The 13,680-nt window shown below is 41.4% G+C and overlaps 1 protein-coding gene across 1 annotated transcript in view; it reads left to right on the forward strand.

The window, feature by feature from the left end:
• Window positions 1–13,680, forward strand: part of LOC124796433 (1-phosphatidylinositol 4,5-bisphosphate phosphodiesterase gamma-1) — a 248,485-nt gene that overhangs the window by 25,669 nt on the left and 209,136 nt on the right. Inside the window, exons 3-6 of the mRNA XM_047260620.1 lie at window positions 1,445–1,583; window positions 1,668–1,830; window positions 1,923–2,126; window positions 2,542–2,657. Coding sequence (XP_047116576.1) covers window positions 1,445–1,583; window positions 1,668–1,830; window positions 1,923–2,126; window positions 2,542–2,657 — 622 coding nt within the window. The remainder of the gene's footprint in view (window positions 1–1,444; window positions 1,584–1,667; window positions 1,831–1,922; window positions 2,127–2,541; window positions 2,658–13,680) is intronic.

Consider the following 13,680-nt stretch of genomic DNA (forward strand, 5'->3'; position numbering starts at 1 on the left):
GGGAGTACCACCAGGGCTCACACCTTCGGTCGCTTTGATCTTTGGATTCTAGCAGTCGTCCACAGACAGCGAGGTCGGCGTGTCTTCTTGTGCTGTAGACAGGTGACAGTCTGGTGGCCTGCCATAGCAAATCATGGGTGGGGGAAATGCTACTGCCACCTCAGTGTGCAGCTCCCGAGCCATCTCTTGGGACACCACCTCTTTCGTTGGTGTAGCCTCCTGTGCTGTGATTCCCCTTATTTACTACCTTTTCTGACTCACCTCCTCCCTCTCAAGCAACATACTCAGCAGCCAGTGGCAGACGAAGTCCATCAGTGGGCAGAGATGCTGTGCAGCTCACAGGAGACACTTCAGCACATTCCTTCTCTTGCCCCTGACAGCCCGGACCTCCACATAGCTCCCATGCCAGCATTGGCACCCCTAGCAACTTGTGTCGCACTGCATTCTCTCTGCCCACAGTGGAGTCATCATCGTACAGGAACTTCCGGCCCTACTCTCCAACTGCTGCAAACAGTGAGCTTCTGTCTGCACTGTGGGCAGCAGTCTTCAATTCCTGGGAGGCTCTGGGCATCCCTCAGATGTCTATTTCTCATGAATTCTAATTGCAGTAACATTCCTTCAGTAACCAACTGAAGCCCTGATGATGAAGCTGTGCTTAAAAATGCACATACCCACTCCAGATTGAGATATGGCTCCATAAAGAATTCTATATAATCGAAAGTGATGGAGAAACGTAAGTATTTACAGACTGCAATGATTGAAAGACCGAGCGAGGTGGCGCAGTAGTTAGCACATTGGACTCGCATTCGGGAGGACGACGGTTCAATCCCGTCTCCGGCCATCCTGATTTAGGTTTTCCGTGATTTTCCTAAATCGCTTCAGGCAAATGCCGGGATGGTTCCTTTGAAAGGGCACGGCCGATTTCCTTCCCCATCCTTCCCTCACCCGAGCTTGCGCTCCGTCTCTAATGACCTCGTTGTCGACGGGACGTTAAACACTAATCTCCTCCTCCTCCTCCTCCTCCTCCTGCAATGATTGAAAGTAAATGAGCTATTGAAAAGATGGTAGATGGTTTTTATTTTTGAGTTTTCCACATATTAATATTGCTTCAGTAATACAGTTTTTAGTTTGTAATTCTTAATTTTACACAGCCGGCCATGGTGGCCAAGCAGTTCTAGGTGCTTCAGTCCGGAACCGCGTTGCTGCTATGGTCACAGGTTTGAATCCTGCCTCGGGCATGGATGTGTGTGATGTCCTTAGGTTAGTTAGGTTTAAGTAGTTCTAAGTCTAGGGGACTGATGACCTTAGATGTTAAGTCCCATAGTGCTTAGAGCCATTTGAACTAATCTTAATTTTACATTTTACAAGAAACATCTCTGAATGATGTTTGGGACCCAGAATAAATGGTTCCACTAATTATTAATACATCTCAATGTCTTGGTAGCTTTTTCAGAATCGGAGTGCACTTTGTGGATAAGAGGCCTTGACTACTTGGTTAATGATACAATAAGATCACCATACCCACTCCAGGTTGAGAGGTGGCTCCGTAAAGAATTCTATAAAATGGAAAGTGGTAGAGAAACGTAAGTATTTACAGACTGCAGTGACTGAAAGTTCCCAGTGATTATTGAAGCTTAATAAAATGACTTTTTCTTTTTGTATTTTAGTGTCACACTGAAAGACCTAAAGGCATTTCTTCCTCGTGTCAACTGCAAAATTCCAACAAATAAACTTCGGGATGTCTTTCAGGAAGTCGATACAAGGAAACGAATGGAACTAGGATTTGATGATTTTGCTACTCTTTACCAAAAGCTTATGTTTGATAACAATGTAAGACAATTTAGGCCTGTAAAATCAACATTTGTTTGCCACAGCTTCAACACAGAACAAGTGATTAAGTATATTTCCATTATTTATTCCAGATGTATAGTGAAAGTTTTAGTAAGTTATTCTCTGATTACTCTGAAAATGGTAAAACAGTAACATTGCAAGAATTTCAAAGTTTTCTTAGCCAAGAGCAGAGAGACCCAATGGGAGATGACGAAAGAGAAGTTTCTTCATTTATGAGAAATTATTTGCAAGATTCACAGCGAAATGTCCAGGAGCCATACTTCACAATCTTTGAGGTATGGGTCAATAGATACTGATGTTGGTGTATTCACTTTTAATCAAAATATACTAAGTCATTGAGACGTTATATTTTGTCATATGCTATACATTACGTAGCATATGAGAAATATATTGTGGTCCAATGTACAATATATAAATAGTTAACAATCCCAATATATTCTAGACCAACTGCAAATGGTTTTTTTACTCTTTTAGTTTTTGATGTTTTCCTTACTAACATTTCTGTTAGCTATTGGTAAACACATGCCAAGGAATTGACTGCTTTTCTTTTTCTTCTTTGAAACTGTCAGCAGTTACCAAAGATGATGATGATGATGATTCATTTCATTTATTTATGTGTGTTTTATTTTTTGTTTGAGAAACTTTGTGATGAGTGAATGAAGTGCTTATTTGTGATGATATTGTTTTCAGTTTATGGATTTTCTTTTCTCGAAGCAAAATGAAATTTGGGATGAACGATATGATAAAGTCTACCAAGACATGACGAAACCATTGTCACACTATTGGATTGCCTCATCACACAACACGTAAGTAAACATCACACAGTAATAAAATACATCTACAAAACTAGTATTTTAAACCAGAGCAAATCATTATGAAAGGCTTGCACTTCGTTACCCACAAAATTACAGACCACTGTCCTTAACATCAGTTTGCTGCAGAATTTGTAATATTGGTAATTTTCGCCTCACAAACATTAGTGTACGCTCGATAGTAAATGCCTGATGGCATGAAGTTATCAAACAATTGTAATGTAAAAGAAATGAACCGTCTCTTAGCTGCAACATTATCTATTATTCTTTATCTTTGCACTCCTGTGTGGCGGCTATCAATCTCTCTGTACACATATCGATTAATGATTGAAAAAGAATTCTGTTTTTTCAAGACAAATGAGGAATAGAGCGCTTCACTTTTTATGGTTTCTATTCCATGAAAGGAGGACGCGGACTTGCTGCGTTCTGCAATCTGTATTTTATAATTTGTGCAAAATAGTCTGTAAATGTGCTAATTGTCTTCTCAATCAGAAAACATTTAGTTTTATGTAATGAGTTACGAGCAGGCACCATCAAGAGGACATTAATCTCAAGTATTGCCCCAAAAGTGTAACAACAAGTTTAATGTTACCAGTCACCGTTTTATTTATTTCCACGACACGTTTCAAAGGTTTAAACCTCCATCATCGGGTGGATTTACATCAGTTGTGTGTGTGTGTGTGTGTGTGTGTGTGTTACGATTTTTTGGACGAACTTGTGGCACTGTCTCCAGTGGTCACAGGTTCCTTTCGCTGTCGAAACACATTACATGTATACTGTCACATTTGTTAACAAAATATTTGTTTACAAATGTGACAGTATACATGTGATGTGTTTCGACAGCGAAAGGAACTTGTGACCACTGGAGACAGTGCCAAAAGTTCATCCAAAAAATCATACCACCACACACACACACACACACACACACACACACACACACACACACACACACACACACACAAATGTCATACTAACTAATGTAAATCCACTCAATGATTGAGGTTTAAACCTTTGAAACACATCATGGAAATAAATAAAACAGTGACTGGTAACAGTAAACTTGTTGTTTCATTTAATGTCAATAACAGTCACGGTAAAGCCTAACCTAAAATGTTCGCATTTTAAAAAAAGTGTGTTATATATGAAGTGTGCTTATTTAGACAAATTATCCTTAAGTATTTCCATCTCCTCATTACTTAAATGTTAATCATTTTGTATCAGTTTATCTCCAGAAATTACAATCATGCTGATAGACTGATTGCAACATTGAGGCAGGAGGAACATTGTTGTTTTCCTATCATTTCTGAAACAATCCTTTTGAGTTGTGTAGTGTTGATTTCTTTTAAATTCAGTAAATATTTTGGTCCCTTAGTGTCGATCTGGGTATGACTTCATTGTGGTCATGAAAACATGTGGAAATGATAATGTTGCTTTCTACTGATCTCAAATAAATTAATCTGCTGCTCCATGTCCAAAGAATGTCAGGTATTTAGTGACTTGTTACTATAAGATAGTTCAATCAATCTCTGATTCTGTTGCCATGTTACACACAAAAAATTATATCTTCAACGTCACTTGGCGAAACTCAGCTGCCCTTTTCTCACATGATATGATGTGAACCATGGCTGAAGGGCAACAGGCAGATTCCATTTTCTTAAATTTCTGAAAAGCATTTGACATGGTGCCCCACTGAGAAATGTTAATGAAGGTACGAGCATATGGAATAGGTTCCCACATATATGATGGCTTGAAGATTTTCTTAAGCAACAGAACCCACTATGTTGTCCTTGACAGAGAGAGTTCATAAAAGACAGGGGTATCATCAGGAATCTGATAAGCACATTTCATGAACTGTCTGTTGCTGAAAGCGATCCTACCCCAGCTGCTGTCATTTACCCTGTTTCAGAGGAAGCTTTGGGCTGCTGGGCCCAAGAATTCATAGAGGGTGGGATTATTTTTTTTTTGTTGAGAGCTCCAATATTAGGCTTATGATGGAGCCCGTTGGGATATGGCTACTAAGGAGTGGAAGAAATCCAGTGTTTACTCTATGTGCATACTGGGAGGGAATTTGGGAAAGGGGGGGGGGGGGCGGCATCATTCAGCCAAGATGTGGAATGTGTTCTTTTGGACACCATGAAGATCACAGGTTACCAATAGTATGTTGCTTCAGGGCAGAAAAGATTCTATGGGTTTTTGGCAGGTATCCCAATTGGTTAAGACAGCTGGTCTTCGTTGCAAGACGAAGGTGGAGCTCACCATGTATAGCATTGTTGACTGGATCAATTGCGAATCTGTGGTGCAGAGTGAAATGTAGAGTCTGAATCAGAGGCTCAGATGGTTTTGAATCAGAGGCTCAGATGGTTCTGTGATCATGTTGGCTGCAGATTCCATGACTTGGGTCATAGGATGGGGAGGTGCAGTTTCCTTTAGGTTTGAGGATCTTGAAAAAGTTCAAACCGAGGTACAGTCTCGAAGCGAGCAGGTTAAACACAAGGCAGTGGTAGACATAAACAATGATATTATAGTTGTAAATAGTTGTTGCTGTGTTGGGAAAGAACTAGAGTTCCAAGCACTCATACAAAGGACTGTAGCTTAAATAAGTTCAGTAGAAATGTTCACCAATAACTTAATGGAGTTTAGGAAGAATAGATTAAATTCAGTTGCTGTTAGAAGTAGTTTATCTGGTGATGAATTTTCAAATCGTACCTGACTCATCCAGTTATAATTGGTGGTGACTTCAGTCTACCCTCGATATGTTGGCAAAAATACAGATTTAAAGAAGGTGGTAGGCATAAGACATTGTACAAAATTCCATTAAATCCTTTCTCTGAAAATTGTTTTGAGCAATTATTTCAGGGGCCTGCACAACCTTTAAATGGTTGTGGCTACATACTATTTATTTATGTTTACTGGATATTTTCTTGGACTTTTGGTCCTGCACAGGGTGGCATTGATTTTAATTTCATGGTGTTGTGTCTGGGCTTGTGAAAGGAGCTATCTGTCTTTGTGTCGTGGTTGTGTTGTATCTTGAGTATCAGGAACATATTTGAATTTAGCCTAGCATTACAGCTCACAAACAGATTGCTCACTTTAACTTGGTCACTGAGTGAAAAATACTGGGAACAGAAGCTTTTTGATCATCTCATAGCACATTGGCTGCCCCACTTCCCTCTCCCAGAGCAGCCATCTTATAGCTTATAAAAGAAATGAAAATGTAATGGATTACTGCATATCAAAAGTAACACAAAAATTTATGGCGAGTTGCTAGAAAGATCAGGTATAGCCCCTTCACTCACTTTAATAAACAATATTAACATTCACTACGAACAACATGACACATGGTGCATCTCTGTATTCACAATGGCCACTTACTGTTATGGCACACTAAACCTGTTACATAGCTAAGTTTGGCAATGAACATAAAATTACTAGAGTCGCACACAATCCCCTCCCCCCCCCCCCCCCCCCCCAATCACACACACACACACACACACACACACACACACACACACACACACACACACAGACAGAGAGAGAGAGAGAGAGAGAGAGAGAGAGAGAGAGAGAGAGAGGACAGAAGTAGAGAAGGGAGGGGAGACACATATGCAGGTGTGTTGGTGGCGTGGAAGGCACGTGTAGCGCTGAGTGGATGAAGGGAAGGAAATAGGCAGGTGGAGGGCAGGGACTACCTTTCTTTGTGCCTTGAAATGCAGAATATCCTACTCACTATCCTCCCCACCATGAGATTCTGCCGTCCACCCAGCCTTCACAGTATCCTTGTCTGTCCCTGTTTTTGCTGCCAAGTCCATGCCTCACATCTTCTGTCCCATACATCCTATCACCTATTCCAGGCCTGTCACAGACACCTCCTCCCCTATCACAGGCAGGACCACCTTTGAAAGTAGCCATGTGATCCATCACCTTAGCTGTCACCACCGGACATGACCACAAATAATCTGTTTTTCCGCACGGATGGCCACTGCCAAACTGTGGCCAAGAGACAGAGGATGAACCCATTTGCTGAACATACTGCCCAACACAATGTAATTCACTTTAATGACTACTTCACAGACTGTGCCACCTTAATTCTTCCCATCAGCACCAGTTTTTCTGAACTGTGCAGGGGGGAACACTCTCTACAACATATCCTTTGTTCCCATAATGCCTCTGGCCTCAACCTTTTGCTAGTACCTGACCTCCACCAGCCTATCCCCTTCCCTGCTCCCACTCTAGTACTACACACACCTTCCATCCCACTAATGCACCTACATAGGGCTTTCCCCTTCTCTACTTCTTATTTATTTATTTACATCTCTAATTCCGTAGGACAAAATTGAGGAGCAAATCTCCAAGGTCGTGGAATGTATCAGTACATGAAATTACAACATAAAAGTAATAATAGATAAAATAAAATATTTTTGAACACAAAAAAGTTAAGCTATAAGTTTAAGTAAACACAATCAACAACATAACACAGGAATCAGCTTAATTCTTCAAGGAACTCCTCAGCAGAATAGGAGTGACCCATGAGGAAACTCTCCAGTTTAGATTTGAAAGCAGGTGGGTTACTGCTAAGATTTTTGAATTCTTGTAGTAACTTATCGAAAATGGATGCAGCAGTATACTGCACACCTTTCTGCACAAGAGTAAAGGAAGTGTGATCCAAATGCAGATTCGATTTCTGCCGAATATTAACTGAGTGAAAGGTGCTAATTCTTGGAAATAAGCTGATGTTGTTAACAAGATATGACAGTAAAGTGTATACACATTGAGAGGGCAATGTCACAATACCCAGACTAGTGAACAGGGGTGACAAGAGGTTCATGAATATACACCACTTATTGCTCAAACTGCCCAATTCCGAGCCAAAAATATTCTTTTAGAGTTGGAAGAGTTACCCCAAAATATAATATGATATGACATAAGGAAATGAAAATAAGCAAAGTAGACTAATTTTCTTATTGAATGATCACTTACTTCAGATACAGTTCGAATAGTAAAAATGGCGGCATTAAGTCTTTGAAGAAGATCCTGAATGCGGGCTTTCCACGACAGTTTACTATCTATCTGAACACGTAGAAATTTGAACTGTTCAGTTTCACTAATCATATGCCCATTCTGTGAAATTAAAACATTGGATTTTGTTAAATTGTGTGTTGGGAACAATAAAAAACTGAATCTTACTGTGATTTAGCATTAATTTTCTACAAGCCATGAAGTTAAGTCCTAAAATGCACTATTTGAAACAGAATCAATGTTGCCTACAACATCCTTCACAACCAAGCTAGTGCCATCAGCAAACAGAAATATTTTAGAATTACCCGTAATACTAGAGGGCATATCATGTGTATAAATAAGGACCCCACATCACAGCCATTCTCAATACTGTGAATAATGACCTTTTGCTGTCTGTCCTTAAAGTAAGAGGCGAACCAATTGTGAGCTACTCTCTGTATTCCATAATGGTCTAACTTCTGGAGGAATGTTTTGTGATCGACACAAACACCTTAGTTAAGTCAAACAATTTGCCTAGCGTTTGAAACATTTTCTTTAATCCATCCAGTACCTCACAGAGAAAAGAGAAAATGGCATTTTCAGTTGTTACATGACTTCTAAAGCCCAATTGTACATTTGATAACAAATTATCCAATGTAAAATGATCAATTATTCTTATATGCACAGCCTTTTCAATAACTTTAGCAAACACCGATGGCATAAAAATAGATCTAAAATTGTCTCCATTATCCCTTTTTCCCTTTTTATAAAGCGGCTTTACTACTGAATACTTTAATCATTCAGGAAACTGATCATTCTTAAAGGAAAAATTACAAATATGGCTAAATATAGGGCTAACATGTGCAGCACAGTACTTAAATATTCTGCTAGGCACTCCATCATATCCATAAGAGTCCTTAGTCTTCAGCGATTTAATTATTTACTCAGTCTCACCCATATCAGTATCACAGAGGAGTATTTCAGACGTCAGTCTCGGAAAGGCATTTTCTGAGGGAGTTATATAGTTCCCTGTAGAAACAAAGTTTTTGTTTAATTTACCAGCAGTGCTCAGAAAATTATTGTTAAATACTGTAAATGTATCTGATTTATCAGTAACAGAAATATTTTTGCTACACACCGACTTTATATCATCGACCTTGTGCTGCTGGCCAGACACTTTCTTCACAATTGACCATTTGGTTGTAATTTTATCCTGTGAATTTGCTATTCTATTTGCATACCACATATTCTTTCCATTCCTAATAACATTTTTAAGCACCTTACAATACAGTTTGTAATGGGCTACCGTAGCTCGATTGTGACTACTTCTAACATTTTGATATAATTCCCACTTTGTTCTTATCCCACTAGTCAGCCACCCAGGTTGCTTTTTACTACCAGTACCCCATTTAGAATGTTCTGATGGAAAGCAGCTCTCATAGATCATGAGAAATGTGTAAAGGAAGCATTACATTTGCCATCTATGTTGCCGGCACTATAAACATCCTGCCACTCTTGTTGCTTGATGAGGTTTAAAAACTCTCTATTGCCGATGGATAAGCCTTTCTGCATAGTTTGTAATTATATAAAACATTTGTTTGAGCACAAAAGCCTTTTAGTGTTAAAATTTGTGCATCACGGTCTGAAAGGCCATTCACCCTTTGTCTGACAGAGTGCCCATCTACTAATGAAGAATGAATAAAAATATTGTCTATGGCTGTGCTACTGTTCCCTTGCACCCTAGTCGGAAAAACACAGTCTGCATCAGATCATATGAATTTATGAGATCTACCAACATTCTTTTTCTTGCACCATCATATACAAAATTAATATTGAAGTCACCACATATAACTAATTTCTGGTACTTCCTACAAAGTGAATCAAGAACCCTCTCTAGGTTGAGCAGAAATGCTCTGAAGTCAGAGTTAGGGGACCTATAGACAACAGCAATTAGAAGCTTAGTTTCACCATATTCAGCTGCCACTGCACAACATTCAAATATTTGTTCAGTGTAGTGCCATGATACGTCTATTGACTCAAACGGAAAACTGTTTTTTTACGCGCATGGCCACTCTCCCACTCTGAAGGGAACTCCTTCAATAACAGCCTGCTAATCTATATTTTGGTAAAGGAAGCCTCTGAATTGTCACATATTTAAGTGGTGCTCCGATATACCAATAATGTCAGAGTCAACATCTATAAGCAGTTCACTAACTTTATCTAATACCTCTTATATTTTGATGAAATGTGCTAATTCCTTCTCTACTTGGACACCTGACCTCCTCCTGAAGGTGATCAATTAGTTAGAGGGACTTCCTTTAATCAGGTATACCTATCAGCTAACTTCAATCTAAAAAACATGCAGCTCTTAATACTAACTACTACAGGAATTTTTCCACGAGTGATCCCACCACCGCCCACTACACTGTCACCTATAAGCTTTGCCAGCCTCCCCTTCCCATACCTATTGTGGTGGTGGTGGTGGTGGGAGGATGTGTGGGACAGGTCTTGCATCTAGGTCTATTGCAGAGGTATGAGCCATAAGTCAAGGGGTTGGAAGCAGGATTTGAGTAGGGATGGACCAGCATATTGTGTAGGTTTGATGGGTTATAGAACACCACTGTGGGAAGCTTGGGAAAGATAGTGGGTAAGACGTTTCTCATTTCAGGGCACAATGAGAGGTAGTTGAAACCATGGTGGAGAATGAGATTCATTTGCTCAAGTCGCAAGGTTAATGCTCCTCCGTGGCTGGACAGTGGGACTTCGAGGAAGTGGTGGGTGACTGGAGAGATAAGGCATGGGAGATCTGTGTCTGTACAGTGTTGGAGGGTAATTACAGCCTGTGAAGGCCTCAGTGAGACCCTTGTTATATTTTGAGAGATACAAATGCTGGTGTTGGTAGGATGGATCCAAATGGCACAGGCTGCGGAGCAGTCATTGAAATGAAGAACCTTGTGTTGGGTAGCATGTTCAGCAACTGAGAATTCTAACTGTTTCATAGCCACAGATTTTTGGTGGCTACTCATGCAGACAGATAGCTTGTTGGTTGTCATGCCCATGAAGAATACAGCATAGTGCTGCATCTTAGCCTGTAGATCACATGACTGGTTTCAAAGGTAGTCCTGCCTTCGATGGGATAGGTGATGCTTGAGAGAGGACATGAGCAGGTGGTAGTGGGAGGATGTGTGGGACAGGTCTTTCACATAGTTCTATTACAGGATTAAGAGCCATAAGGCAAGGGATTGAGAGCAGTATTTGAGCAGGGATGGACAAGGATATTGTGGAGGTTCAGTGAGCATCAGAATTCCCCTGCGGGAGGGATGTGAAGGGTGGTGGATAGGGCATTCCTCATTTCAGGGCACGATGAGAGCTAGTCAAAACCATGGTAGACAACGAGATTCAGTTTCTCAAATCGGGGTGGTGTTGAGTCACAAGCAGAATGTTCCTCTGTGGCTTGACAGTGGGACTTTGGGAAGTGGTGAGTGACTGGAGAGATAAGGCATGCGAGAGTAATTATGGTCTGTGAATGCCTCTGTGACACCCTTGGTATATTTCGAGAGGGGCTGCTCGTCGCTGTAGGTGCGACGGCCATGTGTGGCTAGGCTGTATGGAAGGGACTTCTTGGGTATGGAATGGGTGGACACTGTCAAAGTGGAGTTATTGCTGGTGATTGGTAGGTTTGATATGGAAGGAGGTACTGATGTAACCATCTTTGAGGTGGTCAACATTGAGGAAGGTGGCTTGTTGGGTTGAGGAAGACTGAGTGAAGCGAATGGGGGAGAAGGTGTTGACGTTCTGTAGTAATATGTCCTCACCCTCAATCCAAATCATGAAGATGTATCAGTGAGTCTGAACCATTTGAGGGGTTTGGGATTCTGGGTGGTTAGGAAGGATTCTTCTAGATGGCCCATGAATAGGCTGACAGAGGATGGTGCCATGCAGGTGCCCACAGCCATATCCCAGATTTGTGTGTAGGTGATGCCTTCAAAGTAGAAGTAATTGTGGATGAGGATATACTTGGTCATGGTGAGCAATAAGGAAGTTGTAGGCCTGGTATCTGTCAGGCATTGGGGAAGATAGTGTTCAATAGGAGGAAGGCAGTGGGCTTTAAGGATTTTAATGTGAAGGGAGGTGGCATCAATAGCGATGAGCAGGGCACCGTGTGGTAAAGTTACAGAAACTGTGGAGAGGCAGTTTAGTAAATCATTGATATCATGTAGATAGAAGGGTAGGTTGTGAGTAATAGGCTGAAGGTGTTGGCCTACGAGAGCAGAAATTCTCTCAGTGTGTTGTCACAGTAACCGGCTCCAGTGGGGCATTGTGGGTGGTTGGACTTATGGACTTTCAGGAGCGTGTAGAAGATAAGAGTGCAGAGAATGGTAGGGGTGAAGAGAGAGATGGACTCTATAAATAGGTTCTGGGATAGGCGTAAAGATTTGAAGAAGGATTGGCAGTCCTGCTAGATTTCTGGAATTAGGTCACTGTGGCAGGGTTTGTAGGTGGATGAATCTGACGACCGGTGGACTCCTTCAACCCAGTAATCCTTGTGGTTCAAAACCACAGCAGCGGAGCGTTCGTTAGCACGTAGGATTATGAGGTCAGGATCAGTTTTTATGTGGTAGATCACAGTTCCTTCTACATATGTGAGGTTACCTTGCATGTTGAGCAATTTGGTGAGGAATGATGAGGCAAAGTTCGTGGTTAAGAAACTGTGAAAATGTAACAGGGGGTGATTTGGGAGCAGTGGGGATGGGTCACGGGTTGATGGAGGAGTGAACTGAGTCAGGCAGGGTTCAATGTTGGTCTGTGGTTGAGTCTGATTGGTAGGGTTGGTGGCGAAAATGTTTTTCCACTGTAGGGATCAGGAGAAGGTGAGAAGGTCTTTAGCAAATCCAGCAAGTCTGAAATTTGGAGTGGGGCAAAAGGTAAGGCCTTTGGAAAGGACTGAACATCTGTGGAACTAAGGCTTTTGGGGGAAAGAAAGGTCCACGACTGTATTTTGGGTCTGTTTAGGTTCTGGGTTCTGTATGGTGGTGGGAGAGTGTTTTTGAAGATGAGGTAAGTGTAGCAGGTCTGTGGGGCAGGGTTTACCGCTATGAGAGGATGTGAGGAAGGCTTGGAGTGTGTTGTAGAAATGGTGGATAGTAGTATTCCAAAGCTGGAGTAGGAGGTTAAAAGGTCGGAGAGAGTTTTGAGGTGGGGTTATGCATGCTGCTCTAGTTCCTGGAAGGTGAGAGTTAGTGTGTGAGATAGGGTAGAGGAATTTGGGATTGCACAGCAGGAGAATTTTATGGATGGAGAGGAGGTATTGCAAAGAGATTTGGGTCAGTTTTATATGGTTTTGCAGGAAAATGTTGGTGAGGATTAAGGACTGGCAGAATCTGAACAGGTAGAGATTACTGTTAAACCCTGCCTGACTCAGTTCACTCCTCCATCCAACCATGTTCCAACCCCACTGCCCCCACATCACCCATGTTAATGTTCCAGAGATTTTTTAGCCTTAAACCTTGCTTCACTATCATTCCCCATATCACTCAACATGCAAGGTAACCTTATGTTTGCAAACAGAACCACGGCCCACCACTTAAAAACTGATCCTGACTTTATAATCCTATCTGCTATTAAAGGCTCCACCACAGTGGTTTTGAACTGCAAGGATTACATGGCTGAAAGAGTCCACCAGGTGTCAGATTCATCCACCTACAAACCCTGCCACAGTGACCCAATTCCAGAAATACAACAGAATTGCCAGGCCCATCCCAGAACTCACTTCCAGATTCTCTCTCTCTCCTCACTCGTATCTTCTACACGCTCCTGAAAGTCCATAAACACTATCATGCACGATGCCCGATTGTGGCCGGTTACTGTGACCCACTGAGAATTTCTGCTTTTGTACACAAACATCTTCAGCCTATTACAACCTGCACTCCTATAAAAAAAGATACCACTGATTTCCTAAATGGCCGCTCCACAATTTCTGTTTCTTTACCACACGGTGCCCTGCTCATCGCTATTGATGCCA

This window comes from Schistocerca piceifrons, chromosome 4 (genome assembly GCF_021461385.2).
Source record: "Schistocerca piceifrons isolate TAMUIC-IGC-003096 chromosome 4, iqSchPice1.1, whole genome shotgun sequence".
Taxonomy (NCBI): domain Eukaryota; kingdom Metazoa; phylum Arthropoda; class Insecta; order Orthoptera; family Acrididae; genus Schistocerca; species Schistocerca piceifrons.